Source organism: Megascapheus bottae, chromosome 2 (genome assembly GCF_031878675.1).
Source record: "Megascapheus bottae isolate mThoBot1 chromosome 2, mThoBot2.hap1, whole genome shotgun sequence".
Taxonomy (NCBI): domain Eukaryota; kingdom Metazoa; phylum Chordata; class Mammalia; order Rodentia; family Geomyidae; genus Megascapheus; species Megascapheus bottae.
In genome coordinates, this window is record NC_143510.1 from 16592886 (window position 1) to 16617154 (window position 24269).

Below are 24269 nucleotides of genomic sequence, written 5' to 3' on the forward strand. Positions count from 1 at the left end.
CAATCCCAGAACACACAGTGTGGGGATGGTGGGTTTGGCCTGATGATGATAAAGCCACACAGTCCAAGGTAATGTTGATGGTGGATTAGCCCTTTAGAAGCAGTGCTCTCTGCAGCTGAATTAAGTTACCTTGAAGGAGATGAAGAACAAAAAAGCTACCTGACTACAGAGCTGCTGGAGAACACCTGCCCCTTGGAAGCTCTCACTGGCAAAGCCAGCTCTGCCAGGAGAGTTCCTGAATACAATGAAATTATTACACACTTTTATTCTGAAGAACATTTTAATTTTTTTAAAAAAAGGCTTCATGTCAGGAAATAGTCATTTACAAACCTTGAAGTGTTTTTGCCTGGATCTGGAGTAAGAATGTCTTACGAAGAGGTCTGTGAGGTCTTCATAACAAAGTATTATTTACAAAAAAAAAATTCGACAGGTTGTCTATGCAGTAAAAAAAAATTTTTTTTGAACCCAAATCATTGCCTGTCTTTTTTTCATTGCAGGGAATCCCTGCCTGGTAACTTGATATCAGCATGATTCTGTTCACAGGAAAGGAAGCCTTGACAGTCTTAATGGTTCCCTAAGAGGGAAGCATGACAGGTGGAGTGACTGCACTCTCCTGAAAACTTCAGCCCTCGTTCAATTGCATGTGACTGCTATCACAGGAAACATAGCACAACAACTTTTAGGAAAAGGCAGCAGGACAATGTGGACAGACCATGGCACTCGACCCCAGAGGGTCACCGTGTGCTCCCTCCACCCCTCTTTCAACACACCCAGCAGCACCACCAGTCCCCGGTGGACATACTTCATTTACCTAGGAGATTATTTTCACACAGGGATGCAGAAACAGCCTGTGTGGACAACCAAGAAAACCCAACCAATATGTGGGATGGAGAGTAGGCAGATGCACATAAATCTGTAGCTTTTAAAGTAAAAGGAAACCCAGAACAACTGCAACCCACAGTGGACAGAAGGTACAATATTTTAAAAAAAAAATCAGAACTTATGCCCAATTGAAAATAGCCATCTTATATCTTATGTAAAGATAGGTTTATAGTGACTCAAAATACTTTAGAAAAATTTCCATAGTGTCAAGTTACATCAAACTCAAAATTTTGCCCCCCCCAAGAATGTTCACTAAAGAATTAGTTCTATTTTTTCTACTTCTGTATAACCCAAGTAAAAATACTAATTGTTTCTAGATTTGGGTGGGAAACTACAATTGTTAGGACCCATGGATATTGCTGCAGTTCAAATACGGTACGATAATTACAAAATATAGACCATCTCTTTACAAATACAAAGTGTAGTATATTACAAGTCATGTACAATAAATCTATATGTTAAACAAACTAGCGTTATCTAAGTTTACCTGGTTGCGAGTGCATTATCATTCCAGTTTACAGCTGCCCTTAGCATGACAGTCAGAACTGACCATCAGGTTGATGTTCTCTTGTGTAAACTGGCATCCCGCCACAGAAAACCTTGTCTGTCCGGTCCTGCTCCCCTCTCGAGATGACCACTGGTAGCTGGGCTCCGCTGCACACTGTGTTTCAGAATAGCTGGACAGGAACCAGGAAGCAGTGTTTCAGGGGAAGGAGTTTAAAAACAGGTCTGCTGGGTCTGGTGGGCGTCTGATATGCTGCACTGACGGCTGAGGTAATGACAGGCACGGGAATCGTCATCACCTTTTCATCTTCCCCACTGTGCTGACAGGTTGCCCTGGGTGTAGGGAGACATGGAAGTGGACTCCTCGGAAGTCCATCCAGACCTTCAGGCGGGGCGGAGCTGCCCTTCCTTACCCATCCTCTGGAGGTGGCCGGGCCTGCTGTCTCCTGCAGCTGGGGCCCGAGCACACAGTCTGTGTGCTCTGCTTGGACCCCGGGAACCTGTTCCGACCAGGTTTATGGCTTCCTGGAGGCATGACCTCCCTTGTACAGGAATCTAATTGAGTATCGCCTCCCAACTGGTGCCTAAACTGTTCCTGACCACGAGGCACTTTTCCCTGGCCCTCCCTCTGAGGCTACAAGGTAGTGATGCAGATCATTTCATCTGCCAGGTCCTCCTCTTCTTGCCTGGGGTCTGGCTCCTCATCACTGTAGCCTGGGCCAAAGTCCTGGAGCTCATAGTCCTGCCCATGAGCTCCAGGGCCCACATCTCCGTTGGCTCGGGGACACGCACTGCCGTTGAGCAACGTGCTGGCAGCACTCTCCATCTCATCGATGGTTAGGTCACAGGCGTCGGCAATTTCGTGCTTTGTGGCTGACACAAATTTTGGGTCCCTTGCATAGCGTCCCAAGCCTTCTGATATCAGGACCTGCACAGGACAGAGAATGAATGACATGAGCAATAGAAGGCTTGGGGCAGGTGTAGGAGGACTTAAGCACTCACTGCCATGTGCTTTAGGGACTCAGCCCAACTGTACTACTAGGCCTCAGTCATGACATGGACTGTAAAGGGCTTCAGCTTTGAAAAATGGCATGGTGGTCCAGCAGGAATGAAAACTACCAGGGAACTGTGGCACACATAGGTAATGCCAGGTACTGAGCACACAATACCAGTACACGTCATTTAGACTAGGTGGTCTTTGACTACTTCTGCTGTTAAGAAGCATCAACCTGAGGTAGCCTGGGCTCCAGGGCTCACCCACGTCACCGCTGTGTTTTCTGAATGTGGTTGCCTTCCTCTGCTCCACCATGCTGCCCCTGGGATGTCAGTGTGCATGAGAGCCATACTCACTGCCTCCACCAAGCTGTCTGCGCTCCTCTGCTTGTCACTGTTTTTGTTTCGGAAGCTGCTGGGGACAGTCAGGCTGGCTGGAGTGAAAGTCCGATAGGAGATGTCTGGCTCATCTGTGTACCAGGAGCTGCGGTGCAGGGATGGCAGGCTGCCGTTGACCTGGTCCAGTGATTCTGACCTATCCACCTGAATCAAGGGTGTGTAGCACGGGGTCCAGTCCTGGTATGGAGGGGTCGCTGGAGGGGTGACCCATGACCGGGTTGAGTGGCTTGGCGAGTACTTCTGGGCTTTACTGGAATCAAGGCCTGCAACTGCCATGATCTAAGGAGAGAGGCAAGAATGGGCGGGATGCAGTCCTCAGAGGTCTGGGCCTCAGGCCTCTTGAATAGACCAAATACGGGCTGCTACTCAAGAGCAGCGCCATGGCACTGGTTTAAAAGGGTGCAGACCTCAGTGAGCAGACAGGGCAGCTCTAGTTTCCCAATAGTCTAGGTCTTCCTTATCCCGAAAGCCAAAACACATTTCCTAGAACTGTGTGCAGGGTGTTCCCACTGACTAAATCATGCACCTGTTTCAGAAGAATGGAGGACCAGGAAACTAAGCATACCACCAAGGGGACTCTGGGCTTCCTTGGGAAACTGTTCTGGGGAAACTGAGGATTCCAGCACATGCAGGAAAACAGCCGGGTATCCTCACTTAAGTGTGGGATATCCTGTATTCAAGAATTCTTTCTTAAAACACTGGATGTGAGTCCAGCTTCCCACTCTTCTCCTATGGCAGATCTGCCTCAGAATGCCCATTCTGCAGAGATGGGTGCTGAGGCCTGTTTGTGCCCACAGCTCAAATCTACAGCCAGAGAGAAAGTGATCACCATGATGACATACAACTTCTAGCCAGAGTCAGTCCTCAGATCTCAGCCTCCTAAGGAGCTCGGATTACAAGTGAGAGCCACCTGCGTCCAGCTGGCTCACTCATTCTTGGGACCACGAAGTCCATCCACAGAGCCTGAGAGCAGTGTGATGGAGGAGCGACTTTTCATTCCCAGAAGAAATAGGGAATAGCAGCAATTGTTAGGAATCTGGCACAGGGTTCCATTTCCCTGGTATGTGAGTCATATCAGAACCTGTCTTCAACTCTGGGGAGAAAGGGGTTGAGAAGCTGGCCACTCCCCGCCTCCGTGGAGCTCCTGAGAAATGAGCGCCGGAAGATATAATTACGAGGGTTGTTTGGAGGCTTGAACCAAACAGGAGGTGAAAGTTCTCTCCTTCCTTCTGGATACCCCCTCTGAGGGGTAGGGCATATGCCTTGCGGGGCACAGGCAGAGCCTGGCAGCTTACCTGCTGCTGCATCAGGTGCAGAGGCAGGGCGGCATGGTGGGGGAGCACAGGTGACAGCGGGACCTCCTCCTGGCTGCTCTGTCTGCGCAGGCACTCGAAGTTGAAGGAGGATCTCCGATGGGCTGAGAAGTGAAAGCACACCGTGCATGGTGAACAAGCCCCCTGGCACCATCTTGGGAATTAGTATGTTCAAAAGATGGAATTACACAAGGAATTACACAGTGAGGACCCTTGACCCTGAGAGAGTGAGGGGTGGGGAAAGAAGGGAAGGAAGCATCTCACCTGAAGGGTTTTTTGTTTTGACACTACTACTTGTCTGTACGCCGAGCCTTGTGCTTGCTTCGGCAGGTGCTCTACCATTGAGCCATGCCTCCGGGCCTTTTTTTGCATTGTTTTTAAGATATGGTCTTGATTCCTGCCTAGGCATGTACCTGGATTTTAATTTCACTTCCTGTTAACTAGGATGACAAGCATGTGGCACTCTACTTAGTCTCGAGACTAAGTAGAAGTCTTCTAGACTTCTGTTGAGGCTGGCCTGGAACTGATCTCAGCATGACACATAGCTGGGTGACAGAGGTATGACACTACCCAGCTCTTGGTTGAAAAGGGTTTTATAGATGCCTAGACTGGCTTTGAACCACTGTCCTCCTAATCTCAGCCTCTGAAGTATCTGATGAGTCACTGGTGCCCCTCTAATTTTTTTCTTTTCTTTCTTTCTTTGGTCAGTTGTGGAGCTTGAACTCTGGGCCTAGGTGCTATCCCTGAGCTCTTCAGCTCAAAGCTATCACCCTACCCGAGCCGCAGCACCACTTCTGGTTTTCTAGTGGTTAATTAGAGATAAGAATCTCAGAATGTTTAGTACCCGGGCTGGTTTTGAACTGTGATCCTCAGACCTTACCCTCCTGAGTAGGCAGGATTACAGGCATGAGCCACCGCGCCAGGCTCTGATTTTTTTTTTTTTGGTTGGTTTTGGGACTTGTACTCTGGGCCTGGGTGCTGTCCCTGAGCTCTTCAGCTCAAGATTAGTGCCACAGCACCACTTCCCCCACTGATTTTTTTAAAAATGGGAATGAATTCGTTTGCTGTTTTCAGACAACCTAGAGAACAACTGATCCTGAGTCTTGAATCCACAGGAACAAGGGAACAAGGAAGAGTCGCTCTACAATCTGACATTTCCTGACTATATCAGTTTTGCCTTATGCTCTGTGCTTATGTTTTAAAGGGAAGGATTCTTCTTGTCCTCACCAGCTCAACTAGGCAATAAGTAAACTCTTCTATTGGGAAAGACCAAGTGATAGAAAATAACTTAAACCGAAAGCACTCACTGTTCCCCTCGACAGCCGTATCTTAGAACTGTCCTTGCTGCTGACCCCACTGAATCATTTCCCCTCTCCCCAATCAAATGCACCTGATGGTCTTAGACGAGAGCCTGACACTAGGGCCATGTCTAGTGCCGATGCCCCTGGAAGATACAGATGCTGTTGAAAACCTGAAACCCTCTGCTCTCTTATCTCACTTCCACCTGTCCTGCCTGACTTCACTTTTTCTGCCTAATCAAAAGAGACCCTAGTTGGAAGGGAGATAACACCACTTCCTTTCCAGCTGGGCTGTAGGAGACTTGGAGGCCCTTCTCCTGTTTCCTTCCCAAATAAAACCTGTTGTACTGTTGAGTTTTCCTTTCTGCTCTTTTTCTTTTCTTGCACCAAGCCTCCTAGCACTGAAGAAGCAGGAAGCAGCTGTAAGCACATAGCACATACCAGCGGCTGATGGTAGGATGGGAATAGCCATCCTCACAGCTGAAGAACCACAAGAGAATCCACAACGATCAGATTCACAAGGCACCAGGCCCAGGACAGCAGTCTGGGCCTCTTGAGGCCCCTTGTCAAAACCGGAGGCTTCTCCTCCTCCCAGCCCCACAAGCTCCTTTTTACCCTTAGCAGGCTCAGCTTCAGTGCATCCTATTTGCCCCTTACAAGGGAGCAGCTACATTAACTTTTCCTTCCTTGTTCTCTAAGCTCACAGTGTACTTTTTAGCCCCAGAAAAACTCAATAGGCTTCCCCGAAGCTGCACATGAGGCTGTGGATAAGGATTCAGGCCGTGATCTTGGCTGGCCAGGCCCAGCATTCAATGGGAATGTCCTAGGACCTCTCACCTGAGATGCCTGTGTGAAACAGACAGCTGCCCTTTTCAGAATACCTCCTCAGGTGTGCCACCCAGCCTGCTACAGAGGACATATTTGCCTTGCCAGTACCATGTTTGGGAACTAAGATCTGGGGGCCAGCCAGGGGTTCAGAGCCAAGAAACAACATTGTCTTCTACAAGCACAATGCGTGTGTGTGTGTGTGTGTGCACGCGCGCGCGTGTGTGTGTGTGTGTGTCTTGAACAGTCTCCAAGAATCCTTATCTGGTGATCTCTTCACAACGATCTCTGGACGATGCAGTTATGCAGCTGTCTCACTGTAGCTAAAGACATTTAGGCCACAGTAAAATAATATTCTCCTTGCACATGCAGGGAGCTGCCTCACGGCAAAGCTAATCCCCTTCCAGATAAAGCAGGTAAACCATTTCTACTCAGCCAGAATCTGGTACTGGCTGGGTTGGGGGTAGTGGCAGAGGAAGGTGGGGAGGGGGGCGAATCACAAAGACAGAGGGCCTCCCTGGTCACAATCTGAAAATCCTTCATCTAATATTTATGGGGAATGGGATGGTGCCATTCAGTAGCGTTAAATATTAACTATGGAAATGGGTCTGGGTAATGAGTAATGAGCTGGAGTAAGGCACAGGGCCCCAGGCACTTTTTATTGTGTGGGTGGCAGGCAGATTCAGGAGCCACTGTATCTTGGTTTTGGGTTGTATATTAAGAGTCTTACTCAAAATTAAGCTTCATTATCTAGAGACGGCAGACATGGATGCTCTTTAATCATCACCAAATGTCCACATGTGCAGAATTAACCTGTCCAGCCAGGAGGAACTGGCAGGAACCACAGCTGCACTTCTCTCCCTACCCCGAGTTCCTTGCTTAGAATGACCAGGGCCTGCTAGAGCCAGTCACAACACTGATGTAGGAGACCCAAACAGGAAAGACTCTCTGGTCCTACGAGGAGACTGCCTATCCTAGAAGTACCCTCCGGGGCCAAAACCTGCCCTGTAAGCTCCCGATCCTGAAAGACCTAAGGCAAAGAGGAGAGAGGGTGGAAGGCAGGATGGAAGGATAAGCCCTGTGGGGGGGAGGGGGCAAAAGAAAGGGGGAGGATAAGATTTCCCAAGAGCTCCTGAGGCAGGGGTTGTAAGTCAAGCCTGAGGGCAAGTCTGGCCTGGACATGAGTTCATCCTTCTCCTCTCAGAGGCTTGGTTTCTTCCACATGGAATGGGGCAGAGCTGTGCTCAACAAAAGTTACACTATGTCTTATCTTTCAGGACATACTCAAAGGTAAATACCATACACACAAAAAGCCCCTTCTCAGCTGGATGTATGCAATTTTAGGGCCACGATAACAGTGCCAAGGTGGTCTTTACTCCATGACAGAGCACTTGAATGTCAGGGACAGGAAGTCCTTGCACTGTCCTCCAAGGGGAGTGGTCTCGAAGGATTTAACATGGCATGACAAATCAATCCACATATGCGTCTGGATGGGGAGACTGGCACTGTGCTATCTGGAAGGCTTCACCCCAAACAAGAAATCTAGCCTTACATGTTGGGGTGGGAGGTAGTAGGCGTCGCCTTGGAGATCTCCGCGAGTCATAGCCAACGGGAAAGTCATCGTCATCCAAGAAGCCTTGGGGGTGATGGTAGCCACGAGGCCTCTCAAAGTCCATCGTGCTACCTTGGTACCTGTTGTAGTAGCTGTAGTTTTGCCTGGTGGTCAGAAAGGGCCAAAAGAGAAGGTACATGTGAGATTGTGGGTAACAAGGTTGCAGACTCCCAGGAAGTCCTCAACCCCAACGCCCGATGCATTTAAGTAGGATTAATGGAGAACAAGACAGTTGTATTTCATGGAAGATTCCAGGTGCAGAGCACAAGAAATCTCAGGGATGGAGGCCAATGATGAGTGATGTGCTGGCCATTTCTGTTCCTGGGCCAGCTTCAAGCCCAGGGCAGGTGTGATCACTGGTAGATGAAGCCTTTCAGCTTGAATGTCATCTCTGAAGACTTGCCTAAAAGCCTGCCCTCCGCCAGGCTGCTCAAAGGACACAGTTCCTCCCCCAAAGAATATGGGAAATAGCACAATCATACATACTCAATGCAGGCTGAAAGCAGAAGGGAGCTAGGCTAGTGAGGAACAGGCAGTGGGGTCCCCTGGGTGGGTTTTTGTTTTTATTTTTGGTGAGGGGTACATTTCAATTCTAGAAAGGAAATGAAAAGCTAAGTCCTTGGTGAGAGTAGAATGTGTCCCACGGGGATAGCAAAGGGCTCCTAAGCAGTGGACCAGCCAGCCCCTGGAGAACACAGGATCCATTTGGATCAGAATCAATAGTTGTAAAATTCACGTGTTTGAGGGAAGCAGAGGGAAGAACCAATTAGGTGGAAATGAGTTTAGTTCATTCCTGGGGGCCAATGGGGGCCGCTTGGGAGATTCAGGGGCCCCAGGTCATGGGAGGCGGTGAGCCACGGGTTTAGTTGACCTCTTGCCTCTCACTCTCACAGCGCAAGTACCTTGATGGGAGTGGGGAGCAGGGCCTGTGTATGGAGACCCGGCTGAACTATAGGCTGACTGGGCCTTTATGCAAATACAGCATCAGGTTGTATCTCACTAATTTAAACAACCACCACCAAAACTACCTCATGTCTGGGAAGATAGGCTGCTAGCTCATGACTGTCATCCTAGCTATTCAGGAGGCTGAGATCTGAGGATCTGGTTCAAAGCCAGCCTGGGCAGGAAAGTCTATGAAACTCATCTCCAATTAACCACCAGAAAACTGGAAGCGGAGCTGTGACTCAAAGTGGTAGAGGGCTAGCCTTGAATAAAACTGCTCAGGGACAGTGCCCAGGCCATGAGTTTAAGCCCCATGACACACTGTACTCTCTGAACTCTTACTGAAAGGCCTCAGAGGCACTTAATAAGGCAGCTGATGTGAGAACACAGCCTCCATTCCTTCTGTGGTCCCCACTGCCTCTGGCCTGGAGCTTGTGCTCCTGATTTGCTTTTCAGGGGAAACCCTGGCTCCCTGAGAGATTGAGAGGAGGCTTGGGCTCTTGAGCGCCTCACCTGCTCCAGGTGGGAGAGCTGTCCTCTTCATAGTACTCCTCACTACTGAAATACTCCTGTTCCCCTAAGCAACGGGGGTCCCGGAAGTAGCCATGTATCTCGGGGTCCTCTCTGCAGATCGTTGGGAGCTGTTCATCTCCTGAGTCAGACCTGTGGTTGAGAGATAGAACTGAGCTCCTGTGGGGCAGGGGCAACATACAACGCATAACCCTCCAAGGAGCTGCTACCTCTCCTAACATGTTCTGAGACTTACACAGGCCCAGGCAATAATGCTAGGGGCGAGGTGTCTCAGTTAAGTATCCTGAGCAATGCTTGGAGCACTACACACAGTGGTTAGAAATCTTGGGAAAAGACTCTGATCTCACCAACCAATCACACTTTTGCCTCAGCTCTATCCAAGGTGACCGCAGAGACAGAGTTCCTTCCAGAAGATGGCACCTTATCAGACCTGCTGGCTAAGGAGCTATGGATGCCACATGGCAGGAGGTACTCATGGAAAGTGTCTCCTGGAGGCCAAAAGCTATCTTGTCCCAGGTCTGGAACATCCTCTCCCAGAAACAAACCCATAGACTTAGGCTTCAGGAGAGCCATCAGGCTCAGTGACATGAACCAACTTTCTTTCCAAAGGAGGGGTCTGCTTCCTTAGCGTACTTCAGGGGCTCCTGACCTTATTAGAAGTAATAAAACCAAAAGATTTATTCATCCCTGTTTTCAATAAAAATAATCATTTTTCGCCTACAATTCAACCTAGGGTAGCACATTTGAAGTGGAATACACTATACACATGTTGGAATGAACCTTCCAAAGCAGCCTTAGTTGCTCAGCACCGCAGGCCAGGCTATCCAGGGCAGGCCTGGTACGTGCCTACCAGTCCTTGGATGGCAACAGCGTCTACAAAGCCAAGGATCAGTAGGGCTCTTTTGTTAGAAGCAATGACCTCTGATCCCTGAGGCACAGCCCTGAAGTATGAAAACCTATCAAGCTACTTGGATCCAGGAAATGGTTTTCTTGCTCAGCAAGCAAGGCAAACTGGTAACAGGACAGCACAAAAAAACAGAGGCAATCATCACATACCTAATGTAAGTTTCATAGTAGCGGGTTCTATCCAGGAAAGGCATAAGATGGGAAGGAGAACATACAAGTCAAAGATTGTTTCAACAGCATTCTAAGTGCAGATAACAGGTTACCTATTTGAGTGGGACCAGCTACACGTGGGCTGCTACCTGTTTTTGTATGACCTGTGTAGTCTGGACAGTTTTTATATTTAGTAAGGACCGAAAAAAAATCACCCAAAGAAGAAAATAATTTCATCTTAGGTGAATGAATACACGAAGTTCAGGTTTCATCATCTGTGTTTACAGCTTTATAGGGACAACACATGAGGGCCTGTTTACTTAAATACAGTTTCTAGTTACTTTTGCCCTGCAATGGCAGGGTCGAGTGGATGTAAGAGGTACTATGTGGTTCTCAGAGCCTCAAATACTTGCTTTCTATTCCTTTACAAAGTCATTCACTAACTCCTGGCCCCACAATATGTTGGAACAACTGAGAAGGGTGGATTTTGTAGCTGGTGCTTTAAGAGACCCTCCATGCAACAAAGGTATTAGATGGCAGGTGATCTCAGTAGACTCAAAGACTGTAGTGCAAATGTCTACAGGAAATCTGCTTCACGAGCCAGGCACCCGGAGAGAGAGACTTGCCTTACTCCCCAGGACAGATGTAACATAGGCAGACACTACATTACCAGCATGAACACATTTTAAAGGTTACCTTTTAATACTGGACCTTCTTTGAGACTCCCGGTCATGCTTATGGGAGGAATGATGCCCATTTTCAGACACATGCTCAAGATTTCCAATGCTGGGCCGTTTTCCATGGGCAGCTTTGGACATATTGGCATTATTGAGATTGGCATTTGTGGAGGTGGGAACTTGCTTTCCTATGGAATTATGGTTATGATGGTTATGACACACCGAATTTCCTGCTGGAGGAAACAGCGGTTTCTCAGTATCACTTGCAGGTGGAATTGAAGGCCTTTGGACATGCAGGGGACGGTGGGTGGTATTGGTCTGCTGAAGGGAATCTCTCCTATCACTATTAACATGATTGACATGGTTTCCAAGCAGGGCACCATTTCTCTGCAAAATAATGGGAGACAACACCAGGTAATTTAACAAGTATTTGATGCAGTCTAGCCATGTTAGGTAAATTTTTTTTTCTACATGAATAAACAAATTCTAGGTAAGCTCCGTAGGATCCCTGCAAAGTAGTCTGAATGTCTTAGTGGGAAGGTGAATGTGTCAAGTTGGTCCCTCTGGAATGAGGGAGGTTACTGATTCTTGAGCTGGGGCACAAACTCTCTGCTGTTACTCGAGTGTACTCTTCCGCTTGCTCTAAGTCCAGGTGACTTATGCCCAGTTGGGGTGATTGGCAACCCCAAGGTGGGGCAATAGATGCACTCTAGGTTTGAAGCCAAGGGTTGACTGGCAGATCATGGAGCTGGTCCAGAGAAGGAGGGCAGTGCAGGCAGCTGTTAGAAGGACCCAGGTTATCCCTCCACACTGGCCAATATCTATGGCCAAGCTCCTCAGACGCTGAAAATCAGGAGCAGATTGCAGCTCAGGGAAGGAACTGGCCTATTCTCACAAGAGGTGCTGGTGTCTGGAGAGGGCACAATGTAAAAGCTCTTCTAGACCCTGTGGCTTGTCTGCATTCTCTAGACTCCTCTATGGATTGTAACCGCCCCAACTACAGTCCTGCCCCACTACTTCCAGGTGGCCAGTGGGTGGCAAGGTGTGGAATAATTACTTTGAATACATCTTCTTCGTCTCGTTTTGTTTCTTCTGGCTCATCATCTTGCAAATCACAGGATATAGCACGCCGGATTTCTGGCCCAATGTCGTGCAATGTCCTTAATCCCGCCTAGATCAATAAAAATGGCAGAACAGGTTAGATAACATGGGCTTTGGGTCCAGTCTGGGGGTTGGCTTCGCTCCTGCCCAACTCAGCAGCGAATGGAGTAGCCTTCTCCAAAAGCTATCAAGGAACAGACTGAGTATAACTAAAGGCAGTCTAGAGGACATGGGGTGTGGTCAGGAGGTTAGAATGGTTCTAGAATGAAATCGTTAAGACCCACAACCCACTAACTTCCTCTACAAATACCCTTTGTACAGGTACACTGTCAAGTTACTAGTACTGGGTTCTACCAGAGCCAGAATATACCTCATGTAAATGATGGCCTTTGGAAAGAATCCCTTATAGAATTTACCTCCTGAATATCCAAGCTTGGCAGGATGCATAGCCTGGCTATTCTAAAGGCAGATTATGAGGGACCCTTTGCAGAATAAGATCATCTAGGGACAGGGGCTAGATAAACAAGTACCAACTGCTCATCAGGGCCATTGGCTCCACTGAAAAGGCATGAAACAAGTGAGTGACACACACATAGCAGTCTCTTGCATACTCAGACCATGGGGAAATGGGATCAACAAGCACACACACCCCTGGGCTGCCAGGGTCATCTTGGTATCCGGGCCTGCAGCCTGCATAGGCCAAGTACTTGCCAACAGAGGGGTCATGTTTCTGGAGATCACCCCCAAGCTGAGAATGGCTCAGTGCACGATGCACAGGGCGGGGGATCTCTCTTGGGCCTTCATAGAAGTTCTGATTTTTGCGCTAGCCCTCATAGCTAGCCTTCCTTCAACTGGTCCATCTCACAGGACAGGACCTGGATGGCTCTTCCATGGTTCATAGCTGTGTTAGGGAAACATCTGTAAGCACATAGGGAAGGTAAGATGTCTAACTGAAAAAATTACATTTTAACAATCAATTTGGGAAAGAAAAAAGAAAAACCCAGCAGCTGGGTGCTTAATCCTAGCTACACAGGAGGCTGATATCTGAGGATATGGTTCAAAGCCATCACAGGCAGGAAAGTCTAAGATTCTTATTTCTAATTAATCACTAGAAAACCAGAAGTGGAGATATGGCTCAAAATAGTAGAGTGAAAACATTGAGAACAAAAAGCTCAGGGTGAGAGCCCAGCCCAGCCAAGAATTGTTTCTATAGGGGCCCTGGAGCTGCTTTATCTTTCTTCCTAAGATATGCATCTGAAAGAGGCATGTTTTCTCTGGCCTCAGGTCTGTGGTCCCATGTGTACAGGCCATATCTCCTCATTTACCATCAGTTGCCTATAGTTCGGCAGCTGCTGCAAGCTGGTAGAGGAATGAAGACCCTGGCTGGCAAAGCTCTCTCTGCAGCTTAGGTTCTAACCTCAGTGCAGCCTACAAAGGAGAGCTAGCTGAGGTCTAGGTCCTCAGGGGAGGAGACAACTTCCTTTTCAATAGCCAGTAGGGCAGTAACAAAGACAAAAGACTTGCATGAGGTGGGTGCCTGGCAGTGGTTCAGGGAAGGGAAGAGGAAGGATAGTTGCTGAAGCCATGAAAGATCCAGCAGGGCCACCCTGGTGGGAGATGCTCAGCACCTCTATTGTGCAGATGCCAGTGATGGTGATATTAACTCCTAAAGGAGATACAGGAAGGGACTTTATAAAAATGGCCTTGTCCACAGAGTGCCCAGCCTGTGAGAGGATGTGTTAAACCCAGCACACCTAGCTGGGTTTGATCTGACCCCTCCTGTGAATACAGAGCAGCAGGTCCTTTCATTTCATGAACCGTAGGGGTGGAGGGACCAGAAGTAAAGATTTATGGTTCTTAGCTGGGAGTGCAGGGGTTTTATAGGGGAGAGACAGGTACAACCCAGAATAATTCTTGGTATGTTCTGAGAAGCTGTTTTCAGCCCTTCTGCCCCTCTGATAACAGACAGGATACACACACACACACACACACACACACACACACACACACACACACACACACACACACACACACACACACACACACACATATACTTGCATACTCACACATATAGTCTCTCCTTCAGAATTCCCAGCATTCCCAAGCCTAGGGAATCATTGGTTCTGAGGCAGACCTATCTGCCACTCTATGGAAATACCACGAAGGCAATGTTATATTGACAGAAGCTCTTGAGCAGCTGCAGGCATATGAAGAAAGGCCATATCTAACAGTATTGGCTAGCTTACAATCCATTCATTCCATTTTCTAAGGTGCAGTTATCAAGGGATAATAGGCTAATAAGCAAAGATCACATTGCCTGGCTTTGGGTCAAGTGAAAGGAAACAACTGGTGCAATTCTGAGGAGCAAACAGAAGAGACAAGGCTCAAGATATTTGCTGCTGTTTCTACAATAATAAACATGGGTACAATGTTCCCCTCAAGGGAACTGCAAATGTTAACGGCTGTTACAAGGCAGGAGGGACCAGAACACTTATGAGTTTTAACCACAGGCAATCTTACTGTCATTCAACTGATGGGACTAGATCAGATTAAAAGAAATAGAAAACTATTTATTTGGATAATTTTGAACATCATCCTCTGTTGATGGGTTGACATTTCACTGAAATACACATATAATTGAGTAATAAAAACAAAAACTGTCTCCAGCACATCTTCACTGATACACAAGAGTAGGATTCAGTTGACAAGAGAGTACAGCAATAGACAGGGGACAGAGAAATTGTTTGCAACATAAACCATGGAGAAGGTTGAGAGGTGGCCCAAATGTTCACTTCCCAGGACACATAATGACAATATATTTATTAAAGAGACACCAAAAGAGGAGAAAAAAAACCCAGAACTCTTCCCAAACATGAAAGCAGAGAGTGAGAAGTCATGATTCTAGTTTGCTTATTCCACACAGAACAATGTACACCTGGTAAGAGTCAGGGACTGACTTTCCTCTTTCACATGGGACCTGGGAGCAGGGGACGAACACGAGTGTTCCCAGCTAGAATTGAAATGAAGCTTAAGTACAGCACCCTGAATTTATTACATTTCATAAAACATGAGAATGAAATTTGTCTAGCACACTTATCAAGCTAAAAGGTAGCTTAGGCTGCTCCAAAATTCCATAGGCACAAGTTCCAAATTCCCAAAGTATGGACAACTATCGTAAACTCTTGGAAAAATTATTCTTCCATAACCCTGGAACAACATTATTTTTTGAAATAAACACTTTACAGTCAGTAAAATGATCTCTTCTATCATATTTCATGTCTGTGTCTACCTCCATCAGCAAAATATTATTTTAATTTGAAATGTGGTCATTAGCACTTAAATCAACACAAAACCATATAAAATCATTCCATTAACATCACAGTAGAACTATGGTTTTGAATAAACATAGAATTGCTATAAAATATAAACATTGTTGACTTGTTTTAAGATGTCCAATCTTACAAAATATTAAACAGAATCAAGCCTAGTTTCTGGTTGATTTTAAAATGCTAGATGTTATCATAAATATTTTTTCTTAAAAAAAGAAATGTTGGCGCTTTGCCTGTAGACTGCTGCTTTAAATTTTAGACACCATTTAATTGGAATTTTATAGATATTTATTCTACTCAATGGTTAAGTTACCAAAAAAGATCTATAAAATCCCTCTAAACATTTCTGAAGAAACAGCATAAAAGTATAATATTTTGACATCCAATATTAACATCCATTTACTTTCTTTTCCCTTGCCCACATTCAGGGTTTAGCTTCTTTTATCTGAATAGATTTAAAAAGCTCTTACTGCCTGTTTTCCTAAATTAGCTCCACCAAACACACCAGTTACCCACCAGATAGCACAGCACCACAGTGCACACACTGGCACCCATACACGCATACAAACAGAGATAGACAGACACACACATACACGAAATGTGCCCCAGACCTACACTGTAGCAGTGGAGAAGAGAGAGGCAAGTCTCTAGTCGGGACTGCTTGAGGCCATTCATTTTCAGGACGCAGCTGGCAAACTTGTAGATTCGACCCAGAGAGCCCTGCCCTGACACTGCCTGCTTCCCATCTCAGGCAGGCTCCACTCAGCCAAGGCTGCCTCTGCACATAATCACCTCGTCAATGACAGGTCCTGGTTAACCTGTTCTGTCCACATTCAATTAGAGAGGATGATTCTTTAAAAAGCTGTCTTAGAAGAGAGAGCTGGAGATTAAATTCTTATTGAATAAACTTGCTCATCTACAAGCTGTCCTCCGCCTCCTCTGATACATGGGCACACCCCTTATTTTTTTGTCACTGTTTTCCTCCAGGGAAAAATATCATGGTGTGGCCTTTGTGTCCATTGTGAACAGTCCCTGCGTGTCATATTAAAGGGTTAGAATCATGGTCACGACATCCATTACTCATCCTCAGTGATTCCTATTGTCCCTTAAAAGGTCACCTGTAACATCTATGAGCAGTAGCACTTGGCAGTGTAAGTCACATTTGCCACCCCCTGAAAGCGAAAGACAACAACAAATGCACCTAAAGTCATCCAAGACTTTCCCTGCAAAGAATTTGAGATCTGTTTCAGCTCTACCTTTCTTTTTGCTTTCCTTTTTTATTTTTGTTGTGGTGCTGGGGACCTTATGCATGGTTACTCAAGTATTACATCACTGAGCCACAATGCCAGCCACACTCCCTTGATTCTTGATGGTTTTTACACCAGAATCAGAAAGTTCTTGCTAGTTTCCTGAAAAGGAAGAAAGTAGTATATACAATATAGGTCCATCAGAAGCAACACATCGTCACTTCTGCTCTGACAGCATCACATGCCTGTCAACATACTCGCATTCTGCTAGATACTGAAGGAAGGATGAGCTCAGATGCCACTTGCTCTTCCTGTGATGCTCTTCTACCTCACTTCTCCCAAACTCCACCTCTGACTATCACAACAGGCTTGCTATCAGAGGAACGCAGGAATCTAAGCTCAACAACATAAACATTTCCTTCTCCTGACTAACTTAGCCCAGTTCCTGCTCACTTTACCAGTATGGAAATGACAGATGTTCTCTGTAATCCTTGCCACTTGTCCTTGGCTTGCATGCATCCTTAGTCTCAAGTTGTGTACTCTGGACACACTTTCTCTCATGTACTAATTCAGGTCATCAGCCCCTCAGATGAGTATGGGTTTTGAGATTTAGGTCTTGTCATATGGTCCTCAGCCTGAACTTAATGTGACACCTGGGGCTGAGTGTTGAGGTGACTGCCTGCCTGGAGGAGGAGGAAACTTGTTTGAGGTGAGGTCAGTGCCATCACACAGGAACCTCTTGAGCACGAATGACCATAAAGGCTCCCCCCACCCTCTGTCTCTGAGGGGGATTTTAGGACATTTCCCTAGGCAGAGGTGACGGAGATTTGTGTAACACTTCATACCCTTTCTCTTACAAGTGCACAAGTGTTTCAAAGGCCATATGCTATGATGGTACCACCAACCCACTCTTTGTGGTTGCAGAATCTTATGTTTAAAATTTTCTTAGTTTTAAATTTCCAGGACAATAAATATTGACAAGGGTCAATTTCTTGAAAGAAAAAAAATTTTGGTACTAAGACCAAAAAGTTTGATAACTTTTAACCAAATCTTCCTCCAACAGGCAACAAAGCCTCGATCTCAGATGTTAAGACTTTCCACCCCATCCAGTTGTCCTGGGGCTTTGCCACGATCCTTTTTTTTCTTATCATAGCTAGCCTCTGGCACTTCATGGGATTTCCTCACTATGCTTTAGAAAGATGTGTCCTCTCAGAATCCTCGATAGCCATCACTCTCAGGTCTAAGGATTTCTAAGGAAAACAAATTCACCCAGGTATCCACCTACCTTAGCACTGCAGTTTTGTTTGTCAAGGTCCTTCCTGTAGCTATACCTGAACCATAATATACCCGGGCTACTGAGAAATATTAGGTACCGGTTAAGTTAGTAGGGATAAGATTTTGACTATTACATAACTTGCTTTAACTTCTTTATTAATTCTACTGTTTTCTTTTTAGAGCTTTGGGAGCCACAACAATGGCCTCCAGGGTGAGATAATCTTCCTCCTGGAAGCTTGGCGATTAATTTCTAATTGTATCATACCATAATATTGGATACTCTTTGAGATACTTTTACCTCTGCTTTCCCATGAGGGATGCTAGCTAGACTGCTTAATTTCTTTTATCCAGAAGCTTCTGAGTTTAGCACCATTGGTTCTGGTGCTGGGCATCAACTTTGCTGTGTCTATGAAGATTCAAAATAAGGAATCTGACAGATTCTTTCTATCTTCCTCTACATTAGGATCTAAAGTCTCCGGTGTTTTAGGAGAAATCACAGTGTCTGCAGCCTGGAAACCAAGTTTCTTGTGTGTACAAGCTGCAGGCAGTGCTTATCATCGATAGTTATCTTTCAGAAAGTGCCCTTGACTATCAAGCACGGATGCAGTTCCTCAGCATGCTAGGCCCAAGATTCTCATGGGTTTCTTTAAAACCAGGTCTCAAGTCCTAGCAGAAGGCTGCCATTTTCCAGCTTTCATGTGGAGTGAGAGAGTGTCCAGGGCAATCTCACTGAATGGAACTGGTGGGCGTTTCTGCCAAATATAGATAAGAAAGTTGCTCATGCTGGCTCTCACAGGGGTGACACTGATGGGAATAAACATACGCTGTCCTAATAGCAGGATGGGGAAAAGAGAAAGGAAGAAGAGTATTTGCTGTCCTTCTGGGAATGACAATTCTCAATGTATTCTGTTCTATCTTTCCTTTTCCTTGTTGTAGTACCGGGGATTGAATTGCCTTGTGCTTGCTTGGAAAGAACTATGTTACTTTAGTCATGCCCTGAGTTCTTTTGCTTTTAGTTTACTTTCCAGACAGGATCTTGTGCTAACTTTGTCCAGACTACAATCCTCCTATCTCCACCTCTGAAGTGATATCACCACACCAGGTCATTCAATGGAATTTTATGCTGTAATACACCCCAGGCACTGTGGGTCAGCTCACACGCAGTCCCTGAGAGGGACTCTGCTACTTCTGGGCAGGGTGTGGGAGACTGGAGTTGCTAGGGCAGTAGCTGTAGATACAGTGTCAGTACCAGGTTACAGGCAGGCTTCTGCATCTTCCAAGCACCCGGCTACATTGGAATGTGCTGGCCAGCTTTCAATTTGTCCCTGTACTCTCCCACAGGACTGTGTGAAACAGCAAATTGCCTATGGAATCAGACCCTTCTGGGAGAACCCACAACCTGCCTGGTGAGCTCCTAGACTCACATGAGCAGAGCCTCAGCGGGGTTCAGAGCCACAGAGAGGCCAGGAGGTCTGTGAAAGTTTGGGAAGACCAAGTCACTACAGCCAAGGGACAAATGTCACAGGCACAAAGATATCTCAAGAGCAGGACCTCAAAGCTGGCAGGGATCTGCCAGCCTTGCCTAGGATGGGCTTGAAGGAAGCATGCTGCCCACTGGGGCTTCTACTCTTATTCTCTGCCTGGCCTTCGGGGCTTCTGTGGTCCCAAGATGCTTAGAGGGGCATCAACTACAGCCAGGCATGAGGTTCTCCAGAGTTGTGGTTCTCTCTTCCCCACTTCCTCACCACCTCATTCTCAAATCCCATGTATATGTACACATACATACTTACACACGCACACGCACGCACGCACACTCCAATCTGCAAATAGTCAAGCCTTTCTTTTCTACACAGTTCAGAGACTTCAGAGTTTCAGGATTTCCCCCATGACCTTTACACTAAGGTTATGTCTGCATATTAATTTTGAAAACCCTCTGGCCATGTAGGGCCTACTGGAGTTAGCATCAGAGGTTCAGAATTCTTAACCACGACTTGGAACTGGAGATAATTTGAAATTGGACTCTCTTATCAATTAGCTTCTTGAGCAAAAACTTGCTGCTCTTAAACTATGTGAAAAGGTAACCTTGTTCCATGGCCTCTTTGTGCATCTCTATGTATTAGATTCCTTAAGAAGGGGAGAATTCTCTCTTTCTCTCTCTCAATAGATAACTACAGTACGGAACAGTAAAGAGAACAAATGAAAACAAGAATTTCTTAAAGTTCTGGTAGTAAACAGGCATATGATATTATTATTGTTGTAGTCTTAATTATTAAGCAATTATACGTTCAAAGTGCTTTACAATCACTTAGCTATTCCTCACAACAGCCCTGTGAGGTAGGTCGACATTATTACCCCCATTTTACAGATGGGGAAACTGAGGCACAGAGAGGTTAAGTGTCTTGCCCAAGGTCACACAGCAAGTAAATGCTGGGGTTGGGGCTAGAACCCAGGTTCCTTGACTCCCAGTGTCCTTGAAACTAGACCATACTGCTTCCAAAGAGGCATCCCCAGACTGGCTCTGAGCACGAATTAAAGACAGATGATGTTAGATGCGGTTTAGGTGTGGTGGCACTTTCCGTGGGGCGCGTTAAGATGGAACCTGAGGTGTTGCCTGGGTTGGTTTTGGCATGCAGGTGTGTGTGTTAGTTTCAATGGGTGTGTCTGAGCTTCCTGGCCTGTCCACTTCTCACTGCAGAGAGCAGGGCAGGTGGTCAGGTGGTCGTGACGTACTGGCATAGAAAAGGAACTCTGTCAGCCCAGCGCCAAGCGGCCTGCCAGTCTTGGGGAGCTCGGGCAAACTAGGGATGCGGGACTTTGGAACGGAGTCAGCTGACCTCCTTAGGCAGGTCTGCTTAATCGTTTTATTCCTTTTTTTTTTTTTTAGACTGGCCAGCATCAGGAAGTTGTGTTCATTTCATTTCTCACTCTTTCCCTTTCTCTGAGTCTCTGCTTAGAAGGGAAAATTTAAAGCTCGTAAGTCCCCTTTCATGAAAAGGAGCCCCCGTGAGCAGCATCCGTGACAAGCAGCCATGGCTCTGCAGATGAGCCACGGCCCTGCTTCCGCCTTCCGGAGGGGTGCCGTGCCTGGAAGGGGTCTCCCAGGGGCCTTGGTTTGCTCTTGCCTGCATTTCTCCCGAAATGCTGTGTCAGTAGAGTTAAGCCCACATGAGAGTTTGCCCTTTCAAGGCCTTAGCCACACACGCCTTCCGACTAACCAGTTTGGTGCCGTAGCTCAGGCAGAGAATTCTAAAGCATCCGTTCAAGCATCTGAAACAAACGAATCAGCCAGTGAAATCTCATCTCTTAGCATTTGTTCTCCTCTTAGATTGAAAAGGGAAAACATGTCAAAAGAGCCCTCTTAAGGCTTTAGGTGGAATCATGCTTTTAAAAGATAAAATGTAAAACCAACAACTAATCTCCATACTGTTTAGACTCTGGAAGGGATCTCTGGGAAGATCTCATTTCCCACTGTCTTTATGTTTTGAGCCTTCCTGAGAAAGCCATGTCAGCTATTGGCTGATCACAGCTATTGGCTGATGGTACACTGCCCATATCTCCCCACAGCACCTGTATCCACATCTGGAAGCTGGGCCACTAGTTTTAAAACTGTTTAGCCTAACAACCTAATTCCACATAGCCAGAAGTAAATCTTTTCCTTAAACCCAACTTCCAAAGAGGTTTTAACAAATCACTCTTCGTCTAGAGCTTTCTTATCATTAGAATGGTGGTGGTGGTGGGGGGGTGTGTTCCCCTGGGAAGGCTGGGGGATTAGTTTTCTTAGATGCTACTACAATGGAATAAATGCTTGAATGTTGTTGAAATGAACAAACTTTTCTCATTATGAGAACTTTTCCTTATCACCAGGGCAGTGGGCGTGTCAGGGTCTGTAACCCGCACAGATATCCCCCTTCTGTAGGACTGGACACTCCCCATGCATTACAAGCTATGGGGAGCAGGGGATTGAGTGTTTCCGTGGCTGCGTGGCTGTGTTCCTTTATTGTTTGCTCCTTGTGGCAACTGGTAGGTAATTAGGATGTAGCAACAATGGATAGACAGCAAATGCTGAGTTAAACTAAAGGGAATATGGCATGTAGAAGATGAGTGAGAAAAAAATCAAAAGGCCTGATAAAGCTTCTCTCTGACTCCCTCCATGGAGGTGCTGAAGAGAAGGTTGGCTTTAATGATGGTGATGGTGGATGGGCAGATGGAAAGTGCACACTCATTCAGACCACAGAAGCCAGAGGACACCAGTGCTGAGCTCCTCTCCACATGGATGCAAGAGCGCCTCAAGCCACTCCCCTCGGTGGAGAAGGCAACTCTGCAGTTGGTCTGAACACAAGGAGAATGAACACAGGGTTCTCTTCAGAGCCCTGAGGGTTCAAACCACAGCGCATCTGTGTGTTCTTGGGAGCCCTGCTGTGGGGTACAGATCCCAGGGGCCCATTCTGAACGCAATTCAGACAGACCGCACTCTCCGCAGTCCCGCACGCACATGCCTGTGTCTTCACTTCTGCTCATACCCAGATGCCATACTCCACTCTCCACTAGACAGCACCCCGCAAGCCAGGTTGCACCTGGACACGAGAAGAAGCAAATGGCTCCCTATTCAACAGGTCATGTCCTGTTGAACAGCAGCTTCCTGTTCCAGTTGTGGTCAGTATGTTTATTTTGTGCTGACCCCATTTTTCCTAAACTGCAACCCTATCACATAGTATGTCATCATGGAGGAAGGAAGTCTTCCTTATTAAAATGCTTATTAAAAATGGAGTAACAAATTGCATTGAAAGCTGTTTCTATTGTAGAAGAAGTCCAAAATATGTAATTAGAATTACCCTTCAAGAGACATTTTTTTTCTGTTTTTAATGCTTGCTTCAGAATCAAATGTATTTCCAGAAATTATCTCTCAAGATAATGAACACAACTTAATCTTCTAGGCTGTGCTCTCAACGTAAATTAAAGGCCTAGTCTCAACTCCCAATGGAACCATGTGAAAATGTGTTGGCATCACTAGGAATATTTAACTTCTAGTAAGGAAATTAAACTCTTTCAGTAAACAATAGAATGAAAAAAAAAAGTACAGTAGAATGGAATCCTCAACGTTATTTTAACACGAGATACGGGTCTTTAGACCAAGGACCTATAGTATACAGTTAGCACCATCTGAATCTTCAGCTTGAGGCTCAATAAAACCAATAGATGAAATATGGAGGTTATTCAGTCATGGATTATTTAGGCAGGTTTTGCAGTATCAAAGGACTATCCAGTCTCACTGAAGCTGCTGCTTCACTGTCCCAGAGAGAAGTTTTACAGGCTCAGAAAAGGTATAAATAATCTTGTATCCAAGTGATTGCCAAAAATGCCCTCCACACAAACAGAAGCCTCATAACACACAGATAAGCTAACTGCATCATGACATAAGCTATAAAAGCCACATTTCTCCTACAGAAAGTAAAGTTTTAATTTTACCAATTAGGCTCCTGAGACAGCAAACAATTCCCTCTAGACAGAGGGTACCCATGGGACTGAGAAATCTGGCCAATATTTTTTTTTTTAGGCAGATAGATGGCTACCTGAGGGAAAAGCTTTTAGAAGCATGTTCAACTTTCCCTCTCCTGGCTGCCAGTATAGCCAAGGAAGTATGAACCAAGGATTTGTTCACATCTGTAAGCACATCTTTTCAGTGTGTTTCACTTGTGAGCTGCAATTGAAAAGGAGGGCTGTCATTTTTGAAAACCTGATCAGTAGGAGTTAAGTGAGCTTTGACCATCCCTCTACACTGAGATGGCGATGAGCCACTTGACTAAGCCTACGACCTCACTGAGCTACCAAAAGGATGTATGATAAGAGGAGAAAGATCACAGATTGTCTTGAATAGGATCTGGTGTCCACCTGTCCCACCAGCATGCTTTTCTCCCCAGCCCTTATGGCTGTCTGGACAAAACAGAGAGTTCATCGTGAATCATATTCCCCATTCGTCATTACTCATGTTCACATTATTCCTTGCAATGAGATCACAGACAAGCCTTTATATCCACAGTAACCATTACTTTGAACAGAGAACATTTGCATCTGGATATAATGCCTCCACATTAAACCTTCTCAACACTTACATTAAGCCACATTTAAGACATGTGATAACAGGGAGGACGTACAAGTAATTTTGGTGTGAACTTAAAAAAAAAGGAAGGAGACAATTTTTAAATCTCATTCATGATGAACTTAAGACATCCAGATAACAGAGCTGACAGGCTTTGTTTCTGACAGCCCAGTCCTGCTCTCAACATC

The 24269-nt window shown here is 46.1% G+C and overlaps 1 protein-coding gene across 6 annotated transcripts in view; it reads right to left on the reverse strand.

Moving 5' to 3' along the window:
- Positions 1–987: 987 nt before the first annotated feature.
- Positions 988–24269, reverse strand: part of Cacna1d (calcium voltage-gated channel subunit alpha1 D) — a 333084-nt gene continuing 309802 nt past the window's right edge. For 5 of the 6 annotated variants that reach the window (XM_090320974.1, XM_090320966.1, XM_090320957.1 and 2 more), the window contains 8 exons: positions 12090–12203; positions 11052–11419; positions 10356–10382; positions 9282–9431; positions 7767–7930; positions 4074–4195; positions 2737–3057; positions 988–2314 (listed from right to left, as the gene is read on the reverse strand). In XM_090320974.1, coding sequence (XP_090177100.1) covers positions 2021–2314; positions 2737–3057; positions 4074–4195; positions 7767–7930; positions 9282–9431; positions 10356–10382; positions 11052–11419; positions 12090–12203 — 1560 coding nt within the window. In that variant the 3' untranslated portion in view covers positions 988–2020. The remainder of the gene's footprint in view (positions 2315–2736; positions 3058–4073; positions 4196–7766; positions 7931–9281; positions 9432–10355; positions 10383–11051; positions 11420–12089; positions 12204–24269) is intronic. The other variant, XM_090320995.1, reaches the window with a different exon arrangement.